Here is a 22900-nt window from a genome sequence, read left to right as displayed (position 1 = left end):
GTTAGTCTATATCCGGAAAAAAGAACAGGAGTACTTGTGACACCTTAGAGACTAACAAATTTATTAGAGCATAAGCTTTCATGAGCTACAGCATCCGATGAAGTGGGCTGTAGCCCAGGAAAGCTTATGCTCAAATACATTTGTTCATCTCTAAGGTGCCACTCCTGTTCTTTTAAGCAACCTCAGCGTTGCCTGAAGGTATTTTGTCGTTTACTTTTCATATTAGGTAGGTTTCCTGCCTGGGGTGGATAGCAAATCATCCTCCTAGCTTGCTGTAATGCTTGTTATCTATCTGCTCCCCTGGCTCAATTTCCTGATTCTGTCCTCTGATGTCCTTTCTTCCTCCGTCTCTGTCCCGCTCTGGCTTTCTGCAATCCAGAGCATCGTCTGCCTCTGCTCAGGTAAATAGCTTGGGGGAGGATGGAAGTGAACAGTGGAATAAGCAGCAAAGGGCAAGCTGGAGTGGCATCTGTGTAGAGAATAACCTTGTGATTAAGAATTGGGTTTATTTGCACTGCTTTAGTGGTTTCTTGTCTCCTCAAAAAGCCTGTGTTATTTGAAACTTTTTCTTTGGAGCATGCATGGGAAATGCAACGGCTCATCTGTGAGGAAAGAGATGTTTTTCCAGTGGGGATGCATGGCTCAATTCAAAGCCCACTTACGTGAGTGGAAAGACTCCCATTAACTTCCATGGGCTTTGTATCAGGCCCATACTTTGGAGCCTGGGAAGTAAAGGCTGTAGAGAGGAATGGTGGGTTAATGGCTCCATGGGACTTTGCTGTCCTGAGTTGATAGAACTGCTCCTCGAGATCACTGGGAGAGAAACCACAATCCTATTCCTGGCAACAACGTCCTTAATTGTGTAGCCACGTGAGACCATCAGGATACAGGTGTCAGATCTCTCTGTGGCTGTCTTACTGACTTATTGAGGTAGAAGATGGACTGCTAAGATATGGGAATATCCAATGTTAATTAGGCTCATGTACTGTAGTTATTTTAGCTATTCTGATCAGATGCCTACTAGCTTTAAGTGGATAATCTGTGTTGTAGCTGCTCTAAGGCAGTGGTTTTCAAACTGTGGGTCATGACGCAGTACTGGGTTGCAGAATGTAAGGCACTAGGTCGCGGCGGCTCTGGTCAGCACCACCGACCAGGCTGTTAAAAGTTCCATCAGCGGTGCTGCCTGGATAAGGCAGGCTAGTCCCTACCTGTTCCAACACCATGCTGCATCCCAGAAGTGGCCAGCAGCAGGTCTGGCTCCTAGGCGGGGGGGCCATGGGGTGACTCGTGCTGCTCCTGCCCCGAGCACCAGCTCTGCCCACCCATTGGCCGGGGGCGGTGTCTGCAGGCAAGAGCCACCCATCTAGGAGCCAGACCTGCTGCTCGCCGCTTCTGGGTGCAGTGTGGTCAGTAGTGCCAGGGTAGGCAGGAAGCCTGCCTTAGCACCGCTGCTGACCGGGAGTCGCCGGAGGTAAGCCTGCACCCCAACCCTGCACCCCAATCCTCTGCCCCAGCCCTGAGCCCCCCCAAACCCAGAGCCCCTTCCTGAACCCCAAACTCCTCATCCCTAGCCCCATCCCAGAGCCTGTGCCCCTATCCCAGAGCCTTGACCCCCCCCCTTGCACCCCAACCCTCTACCCCATCCCAGAGTCCCCTCCCACACCCTGAACTGCTCATTCCCAGCCCCACCCCACAGTCCTCACCCCCACACCCCAACCGTCTGCACCTGCCCTGAGCTCCTCCCACACCCCAAACCCCTCATCCTGAGCTCCGTTGGGTCATGGGTATCAACAATTTTCTTCAACTGGGTCTCCAGAAAAAAAGTTTGAAAACCACTGCTCTAAGGCACTCTGAGGAAATATTTTCCAAAAGTACATGTGTTTGGCCACGGGAGGGCAGTGTTGATCCATAGGTAAAGCTGTGGAAGTGCTCAGTGTTAGATGTTAAGTGTGAATGTTTAGAGAGGAATGACAATCAGAATGGATTTGCGTAAGTGTAATAGCAGCATGGGCCAATGGAGTGTGTGGTTCCCCTGTGTCAAAGAAACCTTGTGTCACATAGTTATTAGCTCCTTGCTCTGAAGAAGCCCTGTACTAAAACAAAACAAAACAAACAAATGCAATAGAACCCTGCTGTAGGTAGGATAGGACAAGAAGCAATGGGCTTAAATTGCAGCAAGGGCAGTTTAGGTTGGACATTAGGAAAAACTTCCTAACTGTCAGAGTGGTTAAGCACTGGAATAAATTGCCTAGGGAGGTTGTAGAATCTCCATCACTGGGGATTTTTAAGAGCAGGTTGGACAAACACCTGTCAGGTGTTAGATAATACTTAGTCCTGCCTTGAGTGCAGGGGACTGGACTATATGACCTCTCAAGGTCCCTTCAGTTCTGTGATTCTGATTTGCACAGAGTGTCACTGTAATGGAATGTGCAGTTTAAACACAATGGAAAGCTGAGATTAACTCCTACTACAATGCTCTGTGTAACAAAGAGACAATGCTCTGTGTAACAAAGAGTGTGGAAAATTCTGCTCCCACTTAGGCGGGTGAAAACTGGCAGTAACTAAAGTAAAGGTGTGTTTCCATTGGAGTTGCACCAGTGGAACAGAGAGCAGAATTCAGCACAGTTGCTATAAGCATAAGAACTCTGTATTTATGACCATATGCAGATCAGCTCTTAACTTTTCACTATGTATTCTGCGTATTTGTACCATTTCACTATTTACAATAGCAATAATGACCTTGGAGTTAGACTTCTGTAGCTAATGGCTGACTGGGAAGCCATGGGCCCTTAGCCTGGCCAGCTGGGCATGAACTGCCAGGTAGTACCTAGCCTGGAGGTCAGTATTGCTTACGTACATGCTGTTTCCTATCAAGCTCACAAGCACACACATATTAATTACCATTGCAATAATAACCTGGTATATGCCAAGACAGGTCCTATAATATACCCAGAACTTGTCCGCAGAGAAGGATCCTGGCCCTTGGTACACATGATGGGTAGGACTTTGTCACTCCCATGCACACTGAGCAGCACTTTACTCATGTGAGTAATCCCAGTGAGTGCCGGGGCATTACTGGCATGAGTAAGTACAGCGTAGAGTAAGGATGGCAGATGGGTACAGAAACAGAAATTAGGGGCCTGTCAGAAAATGTGTTTCTCTTTCCAGGAACACGCAGCGACGTTATTAGTGGGCCCAAGGGAGATAAGAATCATGTATGTGCTTATTCTCTCCAGGGCTTGGATACCAACAAACGCCTGTCTACATTAGGTGGTCAGTTCAAACAGTCTCTGGAGCAGCTGATGAAAATCCTGGGGAACTGCCAGCCGTACTTTATTCGCTGTATCAAACCCAATGACTACAAGAAGCCTTTGGTAATACTTCAAAAATACTAGATCAACGTCTTACCCACAGTAATGTTTGTGTTTAGGGGGAAAGTGACTTAGCAGAAATCCTCAGTTGCTGTATAGCATCTTGTATTTCCACCTTAACTAAGAATAGCTGGAGTTCTAAGGTGGCTGTAATAAAAAAGGCAACAGTATAGAGTGGCTTTAATTTTAAATGGACCCTGCAAAAGGTTTTGGAGTGATGTATTGCAAAACGAGGAATGAGGAATATACTGAAACATGTTATAAAAGCCTCCCTTGTACCTAAAAAACAGATAATTGGGAGGGTTTTAACTAACAACAAATAGGGAAAGGGAAAAAAATATAACTATGGGGCCAAAAGTGATCATACTGAGAGACAAAGGTGCTGGTGTTTAAAGTGGAGAAGGGCCATCTGAACAGAGTCACAAGGGAAGAGCGAAGGTCTTGCAGTTAAGACATTGGACTGGGACTCAGGAGATCAAGACCTGGTTCTGCCCCAGACTCCCTGTGTGACCTTGGGCAAGTAACTGCATCTGTCCAAGCCTCAGTTCCTTCGTTTGAATTGGGGACAATAGCACTGCCCTACCTCAGCTGGTGTGCTAAGAGGATAAAAGAGAGTCAACAGAGGGGAAGTGCTCAAAGATTGCAGTGATGTGGCTATAGAAGAACCTAGATCAAATGGAATTAAGTTCTGTGTTGCAAGGTGCAGCACCACCAAGGTGCAATTACCTGCCAAGCTAGGAATTGATGATGGGATCGTCCTTACCAGAACCTCCCAAGCAGCCAAAGGACAGACTACATTTGAAATGCGTTCTAGGGCTTTGTATTCATGATCTTGCATCTTTGCAAAAACCTGCATCAACCTGCTGTGGGCAACTAGGGCCTGGCCCAAAGCCCACCAAGATCAGTGAGAGTCTTCCTAAGGACTTCAGTGGGCTTTGGACCAAGCCTCTAGTGACCAGTGTTTGCAGATGTAAATTCAGGGGGTGGATTGAGCTCCTTTGACAAATGTGTGTCCACCTTAGTTTTGGAAACAAAGGGCCAACTCCTCAGCTGCTGTAAATCAGCACTGCTCCATTGAAGTCAATGGAGTGATGTCAGCTTGTATCTGCTGAGGATCTGGCTCAGAAACAGAGAAATACTAATTTTAAAAAAAGAATTGGCCATGTGTTGACTCACACGCTGGCTGCACTGTGGTTACCTGAATAGAGCATATCATTTTGGATAGGCCGAGTCTTCTCTTGCAAACTGCCATGTGCTTTCAATTCCCATTGACTTCAGCGGGCATTAAGGATGCTCTGAACCCCATGGGAGGTGCTCAGTGCCTGGCCAAATTGAGCCCATGGTGGTCTAATCATATCAGACCAGATCCAACTCCCTTTTTAAGTTTGTGGGAAGACCCCCATTATTTCAGGGGGAGATAGACTGGGTCCTCACCTCCAACAGGGACAGGGCTCAGGTTGCAATGAAACAATAATGGAATGACTTTTCCATACTGCCATGCAGACCAAGGCCCTGACCCTGCCAACTTATGCCCATGCTTACCTGTTAGTACGTGACTAGTCCCACGCAGGTCACTGAGACTACTTGCCTGCTTAAAGTGGGTCAGCCTAGGCAGGATCGGATCCTATGGCATAACTGATGTCACTTGGAGGGTATATCCCTGTCTTTCATCCAGTAGCCCTGAAAAGTTACTGTGCACCTCTCAGCCAGCACATGTCACACCACAGCATATGTAGCCACAAGTAAGCATGCCAGTGCCAGTGGTATGTTTCTGTTTTCTCAGTCTATGTGTGATATGAACAGAAAAACAACTACAGAGGACTGTAGAAAAAAAAAAAGCACCCTGTCCACCCTCAACTGTTCAAAGTAGCTGGCGAGTATCTCTTCACTGGTACCTGTGGTCTGTTCATATTTACAGCAGGCAAGGATTCTGAAATCCTGTCCTTTATCTGCCCACTGGGGCTGGCTGTCACTATTCAGGATGTGAGGAAGTTCACTTTTTAAAGTAACCTCTTTATAGCCCTGATCTTAACACTTCGCAGTTCATGAAATCCTGCCCTTCCCCTCCCTTAGTCTCTGTGGCTTGTAGAAAAGGCCCTTTAAGGGGTTACACTTTCCAAAGTGACAGTTTAAAAACAAACTATGCACAAAAACTATAGCACTAGACCACACTACGTGAGGCCTGAGACTCCAGGGTCTTACCGCTTGTGCCATCACTGACACTTGTGCAAAGGGAGAGTACAACCCTGTTGGGCTGATTCGGTAGCATTCGAGAGCCACTTGTAGAGGTGTCAGTGACTAACAGGTGGAAGTCTGCAGTGAATCTGGCCTGGTTTGTGTCATCTTGGTTTCTTTCAGCCCTTGTGCTTGTAGTGGGGATGTTAAGCACTCTTGGTGGAAGTTTCAGGGATGTCCAGATTTTGCATTTGCTTGCTCAGATTGGGTCTTGCCTTCATAATTACCCATTTCATACACCTATCTGGCAATCTGAATGCCAAGGTATGGGATGTCCTATGTACACGCTCACCTTTGAGCACTGGGCCCACAGTATGATGGATTACTTTAAGGTGTGGATTTTTAAAGGACCTCACCCTAACCTCTAATTTTGTTCTTTTGATAAAATTCAGGCACAATTTTGATCTGTAGATATCTAGCTGGTTTGTGGGATCAGTTAGGAAGTCAGACCACTAAGTGTCACAAATTGTTCCTGCATTTGCTACCTACAAAAGCATACCCACAATTTCTCATGGGTCTAAAAGTACAGATCTGGAATTGGAAATGGCCTTTAAAAAAATCAGACCCAAAGTAAATAGATCATTTCTGCTGCTGGCGTGTGCAAATATGCAGCTCCACAGAAGTCCCTTTCTTACACCAGCAATGGATTTGATGCATGGACGTATATAAAAAAGGCAATTAAAAAAAGAGAGTAGTATCTCATTTTGAAACCATCCTGGTATCTGCAGGACGGAGTCAGCAGGTGCTCTCTAAGGAATGTTACATGAACAATTTGTTTCTGTGATAAGTTTTTTCATGTGTCTGTCCTTTCAGTTGTTCGATCGGGAGCTGTGTATCCGACAGCTGCGCTATTCGGGAATGATGGAAACCATTCGGATTAGGAAGGCTGGCTACCCAATTCGCTACAGCTTTGCAGAGTTCTTTGAGAGATACAGAGTCCTGCTGCCAGTGTCCGCTCGAGAACAGGTGTGTCCACAGGAACTTGATTAATGCTAACTGGACTTTTCCTGATGGGGCACTGAGGGTAATATAGTCTCAGTTAGGCTTTAAGCCTAAAATGGTCTCAGTTCACTGCTCACATGTACTGGATCACATGGCTAACCAGGGTTTAAATGCTTCTCTTCTTCATGTTCCCTTTAGCTCATGCTTTTAGATCTAGTGGTCCTGGGTTCAGTTTCTGCAAACATCCCAACCAAGCGCATCATTCCAGATCTAAAGCACTTTCATTCTCTGCACCCTCATTTCTGAGATCTCTCTGTGCTGAGAAATTAACATGCCCCTGGCTTTGGATACCGGGACTTCTCAGAACAAAAACTAACATTCCTCTAGCTCTCAGTCCTGGAGCCGTTTAAACCTGAGCCATTTCTACTCTTGGCACTCTCAATCCTAGGCCTCTCAGACCTCCTAAATTTCTGTTCTTCATGCTTTGAAATGCCAGGGCCATAGATGTTTAGATCCTGCAACTTCTGTATTTCTAACCAAGCCCCGATCAGTGACAATGATTTTTTCCCCATCAGCTGCAGGATGATGCTCGTCGGTGCTGCATTTACATTTCTGAGATGGTTCTAGGAAAAGATGAAGACTGGAAAATTGGAAGAACCAAGATTTTCCTCAAAGTAAGTAAAAAAGGCCATTTGCTACCTCTTAAGGTTAAAAAAAAAAATGTGGGTGTGTCATCGGAAAGCTTGAATTCCCAGTTAAGGAGAACTAAGTCAGCAATCCTGAGTTCTAATGTGAATGCTATCCTCCTCTCCGAGTCCAGCTCTTTGGCCCTTTATACAATGTAGTTCAGTGGGTATCGCTGTGCCACCAAATGGCTCATCCCATAAGAGACTGATTCACTCACCCACTCCCATTTCCCATTTGTGCAGAGGAACAGCGCATTGCACTTCATAACTCCCTGCTCAGGCCCTGAAGGTACAGAGCATGTTATAGTGTGGGCATACTGTACGCCTGCAGATGGCTAGAAGCAAGAACAGTGTGGCCAGGTGCCGCATAAACTTCCTCCTGCAGCTCCAACAATGCACATTGATGCCAACTCGCAGCACACCTGCAAGTTCTGGGCCTCTTCAGCACAGATGCTGCCCTTTGTGTCAAGTTTCTGGTGGTTCTGTGTTGAAACCGTTAAATCAATGTATATTTGTGACCTCTTTTTAACAGGATTATCACGATATGGTATTGGAGGTGCAGCGAGACAAGGCGCTCACTGAAAAGGCCATTCTGATCCAGAAGGTGCTGAGGGGATTCAAGGACAGGTGAGTGCTTTTAAAGAGCACGAGAATTCGTAGTTGTATAAATTCTCACAGACTATTCTCCTCCTTGGGGTGCAGTATAACATAAGTAAAGCACGGTCTATATCAATCCGCAGCTTTCATTGGCCTTCAGTTAGACTCCTCTGGCACTCAGATAATATACTGATGGGGCCATATAAATAGATGGGCAAAGATTTTGCTCATAGATTTGTTATGTTTTCTGTTTCATTTTATCTTACAAAATCCAGTGGTGCTGTACATGGCACCCCGCATGTTTGTGAAAGAATGATCAATAAATCCGCCTGGAAGGAGGATTTGCATTTATCAGTTTCTAGTAAACAATGGGCTAAGTCTCAGTGCGTGAAATCCCACTGCAGTCAGTGTCCCCTTTTAATCTGTTTTAACCCTATCTTAATTTTAATTTTAACCCTATTCAGTTCTTCTCCCTGCCAGTGTAGGATTGTTCCCTGTAGTTATGATTCCTAATGTTTTGTCCAGTTCAGTTTAAAAAGTCAATGTATGTCGAGTTTACTTACATACTAGCACACAGCCATCCTCAGCTGCTCAGATTCCTTAAAGGTTTGAGTTATCACTTAATCTAACTCTGGCCAATCAAAGTGTGTTTTAGGGAAGAGTTCTAACTGTGTTCGGGAATGCGTCCATCCGTGAATGTGTAATACGGGTGTCATCCACCCTGCATTTACTGGGAGAGTGATCACTGTAGGAAGTTTGCAAAACTCATCTGAATAAGCAAACATTATCAGTAAAAACTCGAGTTCTAAGCATATGGTGATCAGACACATAGGGTTAACTTATCTAGGTTTGATTTCTGGAAACTGGTCTATGTTTTCAGCTGTCACATCTCCAATGGATTTCATGGAGCTACTCCAGCAAAGCACGTGGCCTGGAGTTACTGCTGAGAACATTACTGGAGCATCATGGGTCAATCAATAGGGATTACTGGTACTTTCCCTAGACTTTCCTCCTCTCCATTAGCAAGTGGATACAGAGTGCATGTGACAGGATTTTGGATATCTTGTCTAATTCATTCTGCTGCTTTACTTGCGCTGAGAATCAGGGTGAATCTCTGACTGGTGCTATGCAAGGGGTCAGGCTAGATGATCAGAATGGTCCCTCCTAGGCTTACCATCTGTGAGCATGGGGTGCAGGCGGACAGGATGTTGTGACTGAGAGGGCTAAGTATGGGCTAAGAGGGGAGAGCCACCGCTTCATTCCTGCCCCTCGCCCTGGTCTGTTGTATAAGATATGGCAGGACTGCCTAGCAGAGTAACCTATTTCTTCACCCATCTGCTTTTAGGAAGCAGTTTCTAAAACAGAGGCAGGCTGCTGTGAAGCTGCAGGCAGCATGGAGGGGTTATTACGGCAGGAAGAATTTCCGACTGGTAAGCGAGTGGGGTCTGGCCTTGAGAGAATGTGAATACTGTGCTGTACATGGCAGGAGTTCAGAGTGGCTGCTCAGCAATGAGAGAGAATGGGCAGTGGGGTGGTGTATGGAGAAGAAGGGTTAAGCCCAGCAAGGGCTCTGGAGCACCTTAACCCTTGTTAAACCCAAGACACACCCTCTTATTAGTAAAGCAGTTACCCCTACCTTGTCCCAGGAAGGCCATTTTCTTCCATTCAGTTCTCTTCAGTCCTGTTCTCTCCTTCCTTCGCCTCTGTTTCCTGGGATTAATGTCATTCCCTACATTCAATAGGCCATGATCTTCAAAACCCACTTTAAAGAACACTGCACTGGCAGGAAATAAAGCATTCACTTCAGTGGTAATTTCCAGTAGCTGTGTCAGTTGTCCTGAGTCTCTGTCCAGGGTAGCTACAGAACTTGTTATCCTCTATCCAGCCCAACACAGTCCTGGCCTTGTTTGCATCAAGCCTAATTGCTTCCACTCATTCTTCTCCACGTTCTGCAGATCCTGCTGGGCTTCGAGCGCCTGCAGGTCCTCTTCCGGAGCCGGCTACTTGCTAAGCAGTATGAAACAGCCCGAGCCAGTGTGATTAAGTTTCAGGCCCTGTGCCGAGGTTACCTGATGCGTCAGAAGACGGCAGAGCAGATGAAGGCTGTGTGCGTTATACAGGCATATGCCAGGGGTATGTTTGCTCGTAGGAGTTTCCAGAGGATGAAGAGAGAGGTATGTGTGCACAGTCATCTCTGAAACATGACATTGCTTCTAGGATGCTTTGATAAGCATGGGGAGCAGCTTCTATAGGTAGCCAGTCCCCATTGTGATAACATAGTGTCCCCAGATGAGTTCTTAAGGCATCACCATAGAGTTGACTGTAGGATGTTCTCTTTGGTGTAGAATCCTAGAGTTAGCATGATGATGGTTCTCCAGGGTCTTGACAGGTATGAGAGCAGGGTCTTTAACATGCAGATCTCATGTCTGTCTGTCATCTGTGCTTATTAAATTAGGGGATTTGCAGATGTGGGACAAAATCACTTGGGGAAATTGCAAAAAAAATAAAATGCATTTTGTTTTAAAAACCAAAGAGAGTTCAGGAGTATTTCTGTGTGGAAGGCATGAAGGGAGAACAAAAATATCTTATATGATAATATGTTCCAGTAACTTCTGAAGAGGTAAATCAGTTTCTATAACAGGGCCTGATATGGTCTTTTACAGAAATCAGACTGTATTGCTTTCTGGAATGAGATATACACTGCCATGGACAAAACTCCTTAATTATTATTCATATTTCAATAGCACCTAGGCACCCAGTCATGGGCCAGGTCCCCATTGTGCTAGGCACTGTACAAATACAACAAAGACTGTCTGCCTGTCTCCGTCTATAGATTTTCTAACATGCCTATTGTCAAATATCATATACATAGATAGGAGATGGACTTCGACTTTGACCCCACTCTCCTCCAATTCTCTCATTCAGCCACTGCTCCTTGGCAAGGGCCAAATGCATACCTAGAGGGAAAGATTTGGTGTTTTCTCTTCTTCTTTCTCTCACTTATTCCCAAGCAAGATCATCAGGGCAACCCCTTCCCCACACCCTTCCTGGAGAAAGTGTTCAGGCTTAAAGTGAACTCAAAGTCAGTGCACTTTCTCTTACTGTCAGGGACCTCCTTACAAAAATTTGTAAAGGGGGCTGGGTGGCCAAATGAACCTTCAGTACTTGCCTCTTGCAGAAGACAGCAAGATCCCTTGTTGAGGAGCCCCGGTTAACCTCCTGGGCATTTCTTTCATTTGAATATCGGCCCCTTTTCAAACTAGAGAATCGAAAAGGCAAAAGTTCTCTTCTGAAATAGTTTTCTTACATCCAAATGGTGCTAGTTTATATGGGCCCTGTTGCCAAAGACAGGCAATCTACAGTTGAGCACCCACTGAAGGATATTACTAAAATCTTGGGATGGCAGCCATCCCTGCTTCTCAGATGATGTTAGAATGTAGCCAGCAAAGCAGGGTGGAGATGTTCATAGAGTGTTACTGTTCCCTGCAGCACCAGCATAGATTAGAAGCCAGAAGGCTACGCTTAGAAGAGGAGAAGCGCCTCATCCAAATCGTCGGGCCAATGAGAGCAAAGCAAGAAGCCATGAAGCTAGAAAAGGTAGGAATCAGGATTTGGAGGGATGAATACAGAGTTCTTGTGTGTGCTCACAGACACCCCACTCCACCAAACATACACGCGTGGACTTGCTTAACTCTCCGCACACACATATATGCATTGGGCTGCATTTTCAAAAAGTAACAACATGCAGATACAGTTGTGACCTCTCTTGTGTATGCAAAGAAAGAACTGTGCAAGCAAGTCAGATGTGCTTATCTGCCTGCACATTTCCCAGATTGCTCATGCAGATCTATCTGCAGCAATGTACTGGCACATTTGTCCAGATTGCCCATGCCAATGTGTTACCAAATATATAAAGTCACACTCTTCTCTTAAGAGTTTGGGATTCTGTGCTTTCCCTGTAGCAGCTATTGACACCACTGCCCCTTACAGTTGCATTGTTTTTAGGCTAAGATTTAAAACAAAACTAATTAATGAGCACCAACTGTCAGGCTCCTGGGCCATACGACTTTAGACTTCCAGTATTTAGAATCTTGGGCTTAGTTTCTTATCTCATCCGCTATTACGCATCAGTAAGTGAAGGAGAACTGACTTTCTGATATTTTCTTTTGTAATGTCCCATAATCCATCCAATATAATCTGTTGGTCATTTGGGATCTGAAACTATGTCCCCCCTTCCCCTACAGAAGCTTTGCTGTTTACAGGAACAGGTGGAAACATGGGAAGCTGTGGACTTGGTGGCCTTCTACAACTGCAGAAACAAAAGTGACTTTTTGTGAAGTTGGAAAAGAGAAAAATGTTGGGCCCAATTCTGATTTCATTTAACCCCAGTATTAGATTGGTGTGAATTATTGACTCCTGAATTATCCCAATGTGAGTGGGATCAGAGTCAGACTGCTGTTAATTTTGGCTTTATGCCCCATTTCCAGCATGTACTTTAATTTTTTATATCCAAGGCTGTGTCAATCCTGGATGTAGTTCTCCAGTGCAGATGCATCACTCCAGTGTGACTCACCAGTACAAGCACCATTTTGTGCTGGTGCATTGTGTCTACATTGGGAGTTTGCACATGTCGAGCTACATCTGTGTAGTTACATCAGTGTAAATGTCCCAAATCTAGATAAGCCTTCAGTTCTAGCTAAATACCCTTCTAGTTAATCTTAATGTGTCTTTTGTGTGTTTAAAGGAGCACCTGGCTATCCTGGAGAGGGAGGAGGAGGAGGAGAAGCAAAGGAAACGCAATGCTCTCTCCAACAAGCCACCACTTTATGATGCGATCAGCGATCAGGAAATGGTGGATAAAGTGTTTGGTTTTCTGCCTGCTGTGATTGGAGGCCAAGAAGGGCAGGCTCCTCTGGGATTTGAGGTAAAGAGCAGCAAAGACATGATGGGCCAGATTCATGCCTGGTGTAATGTCCTTGACTTTGCTGAAGTTGCACCAAGGATAAATTTGGCTCAACCAGCTTCTATAAGGTGAAAACGTGAGCACTGGAAGAGACCAGAAGAGAAGAGCTAAGTGGATCCACTCTCTTGAGTCACATGATCTCATGCACTTGGCATCCTGGGGAAGCTCATTAGTAGCTCATTTAGCATAAGCTTCTGTCTCGTACAGGGCTTGAGAGCTCTGTGCCTCCTGAGGTCACATAATGCCAGTTCCTTTCCGCTGGCAGACCCTATAAAACCCATGCCAGCCTCTTCATTCTGTATCAGTCTCTTTTGTTCTGCTTCCAGGGCCCGTTTCTCTGTCTGTAATTTTCTTGTTAGTCTTTTACAGTACATTCATGCATTTCTTGTGGATTTAGTAGCTTTCTGTTTGAAAACGAGAGTAAGGTAGAGAGTGGACCTGATATATAGAACTGTGTAGCCTGTATGATAGCATCAGTTAGTGTTTTATCTGGGGACAGATCTTGTTTTACACACAGTACCTAGGTCATGGGGAGGATGTTCCAGAAATGTCCAGCATATTATCCATGCCCAGTGAAACATGCCTTGGAGCCTCTCCAGCTTGATAATTTGTTGCCTTGGAAAGGAATGTAATTTGGCAGGACATGGGATCTGCTCCTGGATATCAGCTTGAGCTGTCAGGTCTAGGGAGAAATTGCAAAGGATACTTCCAGCCACACGAAGGAAAGCTAAGGCCTGGTCTACACTAGAAAATTAGGTTGGTTTAACTACATGGGTCTCGGGTGTGAAAAAATCCACACCCCTGAGAGGTGTCGTTAAGGCAACCTAAATCCGCGTGTAGACAGCGCTTCCCCTGACCTAGCTACCACCTCTCAGGGAGGTGGATTAGCTATGCCAAGGGAGAACCCCTCCTACTGGCATAGGTGGTGTCTATACTGAGGTGCTAGAGCGGTGCAGCTGTGTCGCTGTAGTGTGTTAAGTGCAGGTAAGCCCTAAGTCCTACTTAACAGTCATAGGACTTTCTCCCCAGCATTTTGTTGACAAATCTGCTCGTTGCTGGGAGGCCAGACTGTGCTTTGAAGTCCCTAGTTCTGCAACATTGTTGAGGTTAGGTCCAGTCTTCTGCTGAGCGTCCTCTGCTTCAAGAAAGCCAATTTCATCTCTGCAAGAGGAAACATCAGGAGGACTTGAGGAAGTGCAGTCACTTGGGAGGGTTTAATGCTGGAAGGTCCTTCTTCCAACGTGCTTTCTTAGCCTTGGGCTCCTTGGGGTTAGCTCTGCCAGGACCCATCAGTTGCCAAGTACCCCAGTCAGCTGATTGCCCAGGATAAAGTAATTTGCAGTCATTGCCATTCATTTCAGAGGATGAGGCTTCCAGGTTTCTGATGAGTGATGGAAGACACCAGTGTTAGCTGCACCAACCGCCTTAAGTCACCAGTCTGAATGAAGCATGCTTGGGGTGCACTGTTTTGGAGATCCCTACAGTTCTTAATGTCATGAAGTTAAAGCACTTGAGGTTTCTGAAAGCTTCAGTGCTGAACCATGTAGGATACTGTCCCAAGGCTAAGTCTCTAGCACTGCAGGAGTACAGGGAACAGAGGAAAGACTTTGGAGTTGCAGAAGGGGTCTGTGGTCCCAGTGGAATGGAGTGGGAGGAGGCAGGTGAATTAGAATGAGCAGATAAATCTCTAAGTCAGTGTAGAGTGAGGGCTAGCAGGAAAGATAGGATAATGAGATAGATCCTAGCTTTCCCAACGAGCAGACACCATAGTGTTCCCAGGCCACCTGGGATCCCAGGCTGAATGCACTTAGTGACAGTTAAATCTCCAAGAGCAGGACAGGCACAGCTCCCAGTGCCTACTGCTGGCTGATGGAAGTAGCACTGATATTAACTGAGAGGCACCTGGCTGGGACCCCAAAGGCTCTTTCTGGCAAAGCCGGGAGGCAGAAAATAACTATACAGGACATGAGGAGAAAGGAAATGGGCTCTTGTCTGTGTTCTGTGCAGGACTTGGAAGCAAAGGCAGGCAAGCTGGACGAGGTGGACCTGGACATGATTCCCATGAGCATGGAGCTGGAAGAGGAAGTTGATGACCTGGCAGAGTACACGTTTCCAAAGTTTGCAGCCACTTACTTCCAAGGATCCTCTACGCACATGCACATCCGGAGGCCGCTGCGTCACCCGCTGCTCTACCACGATGAGAAAGATGATGTCTTGGTATCATGTTCCTTCTTTGCAGTGCCCCTGCCTGCCTTTCCTCTCCTCCAACAGGCCTGTCATTCCCTGACCAGGGGCTGTGGACAGGGGAGACTCTAGAGCCAGAGATACTCCTGAGCACTACAATGGAACTAGTAATTTCCATGTTCCCTGAAGGCTGCTCGCCTGCAAGTCTTTGCTTCTTGCTGGCAGGTGCTGCTTACAGCCCAGTGCTGGCTGCACAGGAGAAATTCCTGCCACTCACTGAGTCAGCTGACACAAGGTGCCCTGATGTAATCGCTTCTCCACCTTTATTCTACCAAGGAAAACACTCAGGGGTAGCCCTGGCGACTCCTGCTCAGGGTGGGGGAGGGGAAGAAGGGGCTTTAGGCTTTCCCTTCACTGAGCTGTTGTTGGGGCTTCTGGTTTTTGAGGTGAAGTTGAGGGGGAGCGGAGGTCCATGCCTTCCCATCATCCTGCTGTTGCTGCTCCTGCTGAGGAATGAGAAGTTCTGGGATTCCCTTACTTAGCATAGGGCACCCTTAGAAAACCAAGGTCCCCATCCTGCGAGAGATTTGATGTCACTCCCTTGCAGGTCTGGGTCCTAAGGGCTCTCGGGAAAGCTGAATGCTGGCTGCCAGTCACTGAGTAAGTTCAGACTCCAGCTCAGCTAATGTTTCTGTACCACTTGCCAGCCCCATCCTGCACCCTCCCCAATATTCAGAAAACTGCCTCACCACAGCAGCTGTTTGAGGGCTTTAGCAATAATACAGCTAGTCTAAGGGCTTGTCTACACTTAAACGCTGTAGTACTTCAGTGAAGACACTACCTACTCTTACGGGAGGGGTTCTCCTGAGAGGTAGGTCAGTGGGAGAACTGTCTCCATCGGGGTTTAGGTTGGTTTAACTGCATCGCTCAGGGGTGTGGATTTGTCCCATCCCTGAGCGACGTAGTTATATCCCCTAATTTCCTACTGTCGACTGGACTTAACATTCCCACCAGAGCCACCTGAAGCTCACATGCTGTCCTTTCTGCATTGGGGATACACAAATATTGCTCATACATGACATGAGGGTCTATGGACACTTCTCATGTGAATGATATGGAGCACAGGATTTTACCTGCCTGAACAGTGGGGGCGGGAAATGAGAAGTCCTACCCGTATGTGCATGTGTGGCTCTCTATGAGCAGTGGGGAGCCTGGAGTTCTCCATATCTGTCTGACTCCGCATCAATCTCCTGCCTCTCAGGCTTCCTTGGCTGTGTGGAATATCATCCTACGGTTCATGGGCGAACTCCCGGAGCCAGCAATGTTTGCTAAGAACACCAACAGCAAGAGCAGCTCTGTGATGACGCAAATCTATGACACGCTTGGCAAGAAAAACCCGGTCCAGCTAATGGTCCACAACACTCCAGAACTGGTAAGAGGGAGAAGCCTTTATTTTCATACTCTTCCCTCTGCTATTGTGCTGCTGTTCTGAGTGGTGAGAACCGCAAAGGAACACTTGAAGGCTTTAGCACTCCTGCATTTAACACACTCCAATAGCCTTCTCTGCAGAAAGCCAGCCTCACTGGAGGAAACTGTAGCCAGTTCTGGCAGCCAAGGTGAAAACATTCACGTACCAGTAGCAGAGCTTAAACACTCTGCCCGCTGGATGGAGAGCCTCAATTTGAGACAACCCCTATGCATTATGGGCCAGATTTTCAAGCATTCAGCATCCTCACTGTGATATGGATGGCCAGGTTTTCAAAAGAACTTTGCACCCAGTGGACTGAACACTTGAAAATCTGACCCTGTGTTTAAAGAGACTATTTAGAATATTTTTACTAGCAGTTTTAATAGCATCTTAGAATTTTTTAACTAGTTATAGTAATTTTACTTCTTCCCAAGCGGTTGTAGCTAGAAACAGCCTTTTTCTCTATCTTGAGCCTGTCTCGAGAGATCCCTCCTGTAGGAGTCATGTCGGCCCTCTGCAAGTGGCACCTACAGTATGGCTCGGCACAGGCAATGCAAGTGGAGAACAACCAACACTGGTAATAAGCTTTTTTCTCTTGAATTGAAGATGGCCTCAGCATTATTGGATGTAAGCACTCTAGCCCTCACAGATGAAAAGAGCAGCTCATGCTAGTGACCTACAAGAAAAGTTTGGGCACAGCAGTTGTGGTCTGCTCTGCATAAGAAATTACCTATTGTAAGGTTTTCTATAGAAGAGGCTCTCAACCTATCCAGACTACCCTGTATCCCTTTCAGGAGTCTGATTTGTCTTGCATACCCAAAGTTTCACCTCACTTAAAAACTACTTGCTTACAAAAATCAGACATAAAAATACAAGGGTCACAGCCCACTGTTACTGAAAAATTGCTGACTTTTTTTTTAAACCATACAATTATAAAATAATTTGCAATATAAATATTGTACCTACATTTCAATGTATAGTGTATAAAGCAATATAAACAAGCCATTGTATGAAATTTTAGTTTGTACTGACTTCACTAGTGCTTTTAATGTAGCCTGTTGTAAAATTAAGCAAATATCTAGATGAGGTGATGTACCCCCTGGAAGACCTCTGTGTACCCCCAGGGGTACGCATACCCCTGGTTGAGAACCACTCTCACATCAGAGTAGTGTCTAAGCAGTTAGATGAACCTTTGGTGACCTACAAGTGATAGAAGTAAGGGCTGTTGGCCATAACTTCCTCTTCACGTTCCTGTAGGATCCTGACTTGTACCTTTAATTATGGCTAAGCGAAATCGTGCAGCTAGCAGTGCTTAGTTAGAGCCCCAGGGGACCAATAAGGGGGACTGTCAATGGGTAGGCTTACTGCTGGTGCATCCTGTTGTGGCACAGCAGGCTCCCCTCAGCTGGTGCCCCTCTCTTCTCACTCCTCAGCCCTCTGGTGGGGTCAGATATGGTCCCACCCCTTTTGGGGTAAACTCAGTCCTGAATGTCTACAGCCCAGCAGCTTCATGCCAGGTTTTCAGCCTGACTACAGGCTTGAGTCCTTTCAATTTTTTATCTCCAGGGCCTTCACACATTACCTTTGACAGGGAGCTGGTAGGGGAACCGAGGCTCTCCCTCTACTCTAGGCTCCAGCCTTGGGACCCTGTAATAAACATCAGGTCTGCCTCTTCAGACCCACTGCTTCCTGCCTGGGCTGCTTCCTCCCACAGCCTGTCTCTAGGCCATTCTACCAGCCCCTCCTCTGCAGATCCCAAAAGGAAAAGCCCCATAGTTGTGAGGAACAAGGTATATGTAAGAATCCCTTGCCAGGCCTACCTATCCCTAGGGAGGCTCTAATGCCTAGCAGAGTCAGTCACCCTCCAGCCCCAGCCAGGCCTTCCTTCAGGCAGTCCCTGGACAGGCTCTGGCCCCACCAGGCCTTCTTTCAAGGGCTTAGCATAAGAGGCCCTCTTCTCTTCCCAGCCAGCTCCTGACTGAGCTGGGTTACCCCTTTTAACTCCTCCCTCCAGGCTTGGCACTGCTCCCAGGTGAAGTGGGACAGGGCTAATTGAACCCACATGCTCTCATTAACTCCTTTCCACCTAGTGTGGGTTTTGTACACCCTATCCCAGGGTCAAAGAGGGTCTTGCATTTAACATAGTCCTTTGAAGCCTCTCCTAGGGGAATGGAGCAAATGGGAGGTTGTGGCCTGGTTGCGGAGTGAATCCGGGATTGGCTGAGCTCACAGAGAACTAAAGTTAATGATGCAGATACCCTGCAATGTAAAACATCCTGATTTTTGCCTGGAAACTAGTTCAGAGTTCATCAGGGTGGCAGAGTCCTGATGAAGACACATTCTACTTCCATTGTTCAATACACAGTTTAAAATACTGTAAAGGAAATGGTGGAGGCTAATGGGATTTCAAAAGTGTCAAGCCCTGGCATAACTGTTCTACTTTGTTAGTCTCTAAGGTGCCACAAGTCCTCCTTTTCTTTTGGTCTACTTTTGAAGTTAATGGTAAAACTCCCAGTGGGAGCAGAGTTAAGCCAATGCTGACCACTTCTGAAAATCACACCCTGAATGGCTGCTCCTAAGAATGTTACCTAGATTTTTCAAACCAAGCCATTGTACCTGAATTCCTGTTTGTGAACAGTTAACTGAATTGCTGAAGAACTATTGTGCTCTCAAGATATTAATACTTTTCTATTCTTTTTTTAAAAAACCACATAGGCCCAGTAGAATGCAGAAAGAATGAAACACAATAGTTCAGGTCCTCAGCTGACACAAATCACAGTAGCTCCACTGAAGTCAACTGACACCAGCTAAGATTCTGGCACAGTATTTCTATAACACATTGTCAGAAAGCTGTCACTCCAGAGGCCCAGACACTGGAGAGAAGGTGCTTTGGTTGATGATTCCCTTCACATAGTTCAGCATTTTTCCCCCTGCTTGCCATTCCTTAATTCACTGGTCTCTACTGCGCTTTGGGCATTGAACTAGTTTTCTGTCATGACCGTGTCTATTTTAGGGAGACTACAGAAGGGATAACAGAGTCTCCAAGGGGATTTCCTCCGTGAAGCTGAAACGTTCCTCAAAGTTGACAGGAAAGGTAAGAGGCAGACATCAATGTAGCTTTCCCCACGTATCTTTGCCAGGCCTCCTGCCTCCCCATGCTGACAAGCACTATGGGCTGCCTGTCCCCCAGCTAAAAATTCTCTCCCCAGGTAGCTCCAGGGCCAGCTGTTCCCTGTGTATGGAACTCCTGCTCTGCTACTTTCCACTGAGGTTATTCATATCCTGACAGGTCCCCTTTCCTCCAGCCCTGCCAGCCCTTCCTGCTCCTGTTGAAGGGCGGCTCTTCAGCACAGTGAGCCCCGCATTATTAACAGTTGTATTATATAGGGTGCGTAAAGGCCTCGCTCGGGGCCCCATTGTGCTATGTGCTGCACAGATACAGTGAGTGTTCTACCGTCAACAGCTTACAGTCCTCCCCTGCCTCCTCTTAGGCAATTCCTCCAGAGCAGAGACTGTGCATCCTTTTCCACTCAGTGAGGAAAATCTTTCCCTCTCATGCACCTTTGAACAATCCCCAGGCCCTATTGTGCTTACACTAGGTGGTTCAAATTTAGATTTTCTCCAGTCCTTTTCTGAAGGACAGTCCCTCCACCAGTTCTCGCTCACAGATGTCTTAGCCTCTTCTAATCCTTGCAACTGGGAGATTCCAGGCTGAGCTTCCTACCCTTCCAGAGCAAGGACAGGCCTTTCTTGCACCAGGACATTGAACTAGAGCTGGTTGAAAAACAACAAATGTCATAAAAATGTCCAAATTGTTTCTATTTTGCAGTGTTTAAAATGAACCCGTACCCATTTTTCACCACTTTTCTAATTGAAATTTGCATTGATAGTGTTACTGAAAATTGCCATTTACCAGTTTTCAGTAAATGAAAAAAAAATTGATATGTTTGATAGAAAATGTGGTGAAAAGCTTCACACACAAAAATAAATGTAGAAAACCAAAGTAATTTGCACTATTTGTCATTGTTTGTGAAAAGACCATTTTTTCAAGAAAATAATTGAAAAATTTCAACCAACTTTATTATTAACACTGTTCAGAAGGGAAGGACACCACCCCACCCCCAGACACACACAGTTTGGTATGACTAATACGAAGTCCTGTGTTCTATTTTCCCATTCCCAGTGTTCAGGCTTCAGATGAGAAGGTGATGCTAGTGTTTCATTTTACTTATTTTAGACAAACTACTCTTTGAAAGAGAATGACTACGGACAGCAGTCCTTAGGCCAGTCACAATGTCTGAACAGCTCTACTGAGCACATAACATAGTGTAGCGCATTGGCTTTGGGTGCATGAATGAGGAAAGGAGGCTGCTTGCTAGTGCATGGTTTACTGAAAGGATAAGGGACCTACCACTAACACCAGCTAGAAGAGTTCTGCTTTGGGGAGGGATAGCTCAGTGGTTTGAGCATTGGCCTGCTAAACCCAGGGTTGTGAGTTCAATCCTTGAGGGGGCCATTTAGGGATCTGGGGCAAAAATTGGGAATTGGTCCTGCTTTGAGCAGGGGGTTGGACTAGATGACCTCCTGAGGTCCTGTACAACCCTGATATTCTATGATTTGGCACTAGAGGGAAAGGTTTCTGCGGCGGAAAATGAAGGAGCAGCTTTCTGGCTCTTCAGAGATGTTCTTTAATAACTGTCTCAGTTGATGCAGAACATAGATCCTTTATATCTATCTAGATCAGGGGTGGGCACACTTTGTGGCTCAAGGGCCACATTGGGGTGCAAAACTGTATGGAGGGCCGGGTAGGGAAGGCTGTGCCTCCCCAAACAGCCTGGCCCCCCTCCCACTATCTGACACCTCCCACTTCCCGCCCCCTGACTGCCCCCCTCAGAACCACTGATCCATCCAACCCCCCCTGCTCCTTGTCCCCTGACTGCCCCCTCCTGGGATCCCCGCTCCTAACTGCCCCCCCAGGACCCCACCCCCTATCCAACCCCCCTGCTCCTTGTCCCCTGACTGCCCCCCAGAACCCTTTGCCCCTTATCCAACCCCCTGGCCCCGGCCCCGGCCCAGCCCCCTTACCATACCGCTCAGAACAGCATGTCTGGCAGCCACACCACACGGTTGGAGCCAGACACGCTGCTGCACTGCCCTGCATGAGTGCGCAGCCCCACTGCCCAGAATGCTGCCTGCACGGCTGTGGGGGAGGGAGGACAGCAGGGGAGGGGCCCGGGGCTAGCCTTCCGGGCCAGGAGCTCAGGGGCCGGGCAGGTCAGTCCCACGGGCCAGAGTTTGCCCACCTCTGATCTAGATGTTTACAGAATACTCATCACTATGGTATATGAGTGCAACAGGGACTTCATGCTATTGCAGAGCCAAAGGTCACAGTAGAGCTAAGTAGAACCAGCCAGTCGGTGAGGGTAATGCTGCAGCAATAAGAAAAGGAGTACTTGTGGCACCTTAGAGACTAACAAATTTATTTGAGCATAAGCTTTCGTGAGCTACAGTACTCCTTTTCTTTTGGTGAATACAGACTAATATGGCTGCTACTCTGAAAGCTGCAGCAATAGATGTTTTGGGTTAATTTACATTGAAATAATGATGCTCTGGTCAGCTCTCAGCTGTCACTGGGTTATGCTGGGAATGTTTTGGCTGTAGAGATACAGTAGAGGCATCTATTCCTGGACCCAGTTGCAAATGACTAGTACAAAAGAGGAGCTACTGAGAATCCTGCCTTTCTGTTTCAGGTGGTGAGCCAGCTGAACGGTAGGGAGGAGCTAATCCAGGAGCAGAGCACAATCTTGGATAGACCAATGTCCAACCTTGAAAAAGTGCACTTCATTATCGGCAATGCAATCCTGCGCCCTGCCATCAGGTATGGAACTTGCACCTGTCATCAAAGGCCAGCCACCCACAGCTACAAAACCATCCAGAGCTCTGTTTCCAAATCCTGCTATCAACTCCCATTAACTGAGGAGTTAGGGCTCAATTCATCTCTGAGGAAGTCTGTCTAAATTCCAGAGTAACCAGCTACTCCCAAGAGGTTCTCTCACCACTGTCTGCTGGAACCGCCTTCCTCCCTGCCTGCCTGTCCTGCCATTTTTGATGGGATCAATGTCCGTCTTACTGGTTCTCTCACCTATATCAACCTCTGTCGCTGAATATCTCAGGGGTATGCAGTAGGGCCTGCTTTTGTGCTGTAGCCTGCCAAAAGCTCAAATGTCTGATGCAACACCAGGTTTAGAAAATCTGACCTAAGAGGAAAGGTTGAAAGAATTGGGCATGTTTAGTCTAGCGAAGGGGGGGACATGCCAAGAGTTTCAAATATGTAAATGGCTGTTATAAAGAGGACTCCGATTAATTGTTCTCCATGTCCACCAAAAGCAGGCCAAGTAGTAATTGGCTTAATTAGCATCAAGGGGGATTTAAATTAGATGTCAGGAAAAACATT

General features: G+C 46.6%; 1 protein-coding gene across 1 annotated transcript in view; it reads left to right on the top strand.

The window, feature by feature from the left end:
• MYO7B (myosin VIIB) overlaps nucleotides 1-22900 on the top strand; it is an 89942-nt gene that overhangs the window by 29371 nt on the left and 37671 nt on the right. Inside the window, exons 16-27 of the mRNA XM_074964029.1 lie at nucleotides 3237-3374; nucleotides 6420-6572; nucleotides 7124-7222; nucleotides 7767-7861; nucleotides 9177-9261; nucleotides 9787-10005; nucleotides 11321-11428; nucleotides 12576-12755; nucleotides 14802-15011; nucleotides 16240-16410; nucleotides 19460-19540; nucleotides 22197-22324. Of these exons, the coding sequence (XP_074820130.1) occupies nucleotides 3237-3374; nucleotides 6420-6572; nucleotides 7124-7222; nucleotides 7767-7861; nucleotides 9177-9261; nucleotides 9787-10005; nucleotides 11321-11428; nucleotides 12576-12755; nucleotides 14802-15011; nucleotides 16240-16410; nucleotides 19460-19540; nucleotides 22197-22324 (1667 nt within the window). The remainder of the gene's footprint in view (nucleotides 1-3236; nucleotides 3375-6419; nucleotides 6573-7123; nucleotides 7223-7766; nucleotides 7862-9176; nucleotides 9262-9786; nucleotides 10006-11320; nucleotides 11429-12575; nucleotides 12756-14801; nucleotides 15012-16239; nucleotides 16411-19459; nucleotides 19541-22196; nucleotides 22325-22900) is intronic.

This window comes from Natator depressus, chromosome 9 (assembly GCF_965152275.1).
Source record: "Natator depressus isolate rNatDep1 chromosome 9, rNatDep2.hap1, whole genome shotgun sequence".
Classification (NCBI taxonomy): Eukaryota; Metazoa; Chordata; order Testudines; family Cheloniidae; genus Natator; species Natator depressus.
This window is presented reverse-complemented; position numbering and strand designations above follow the sequence as displayed.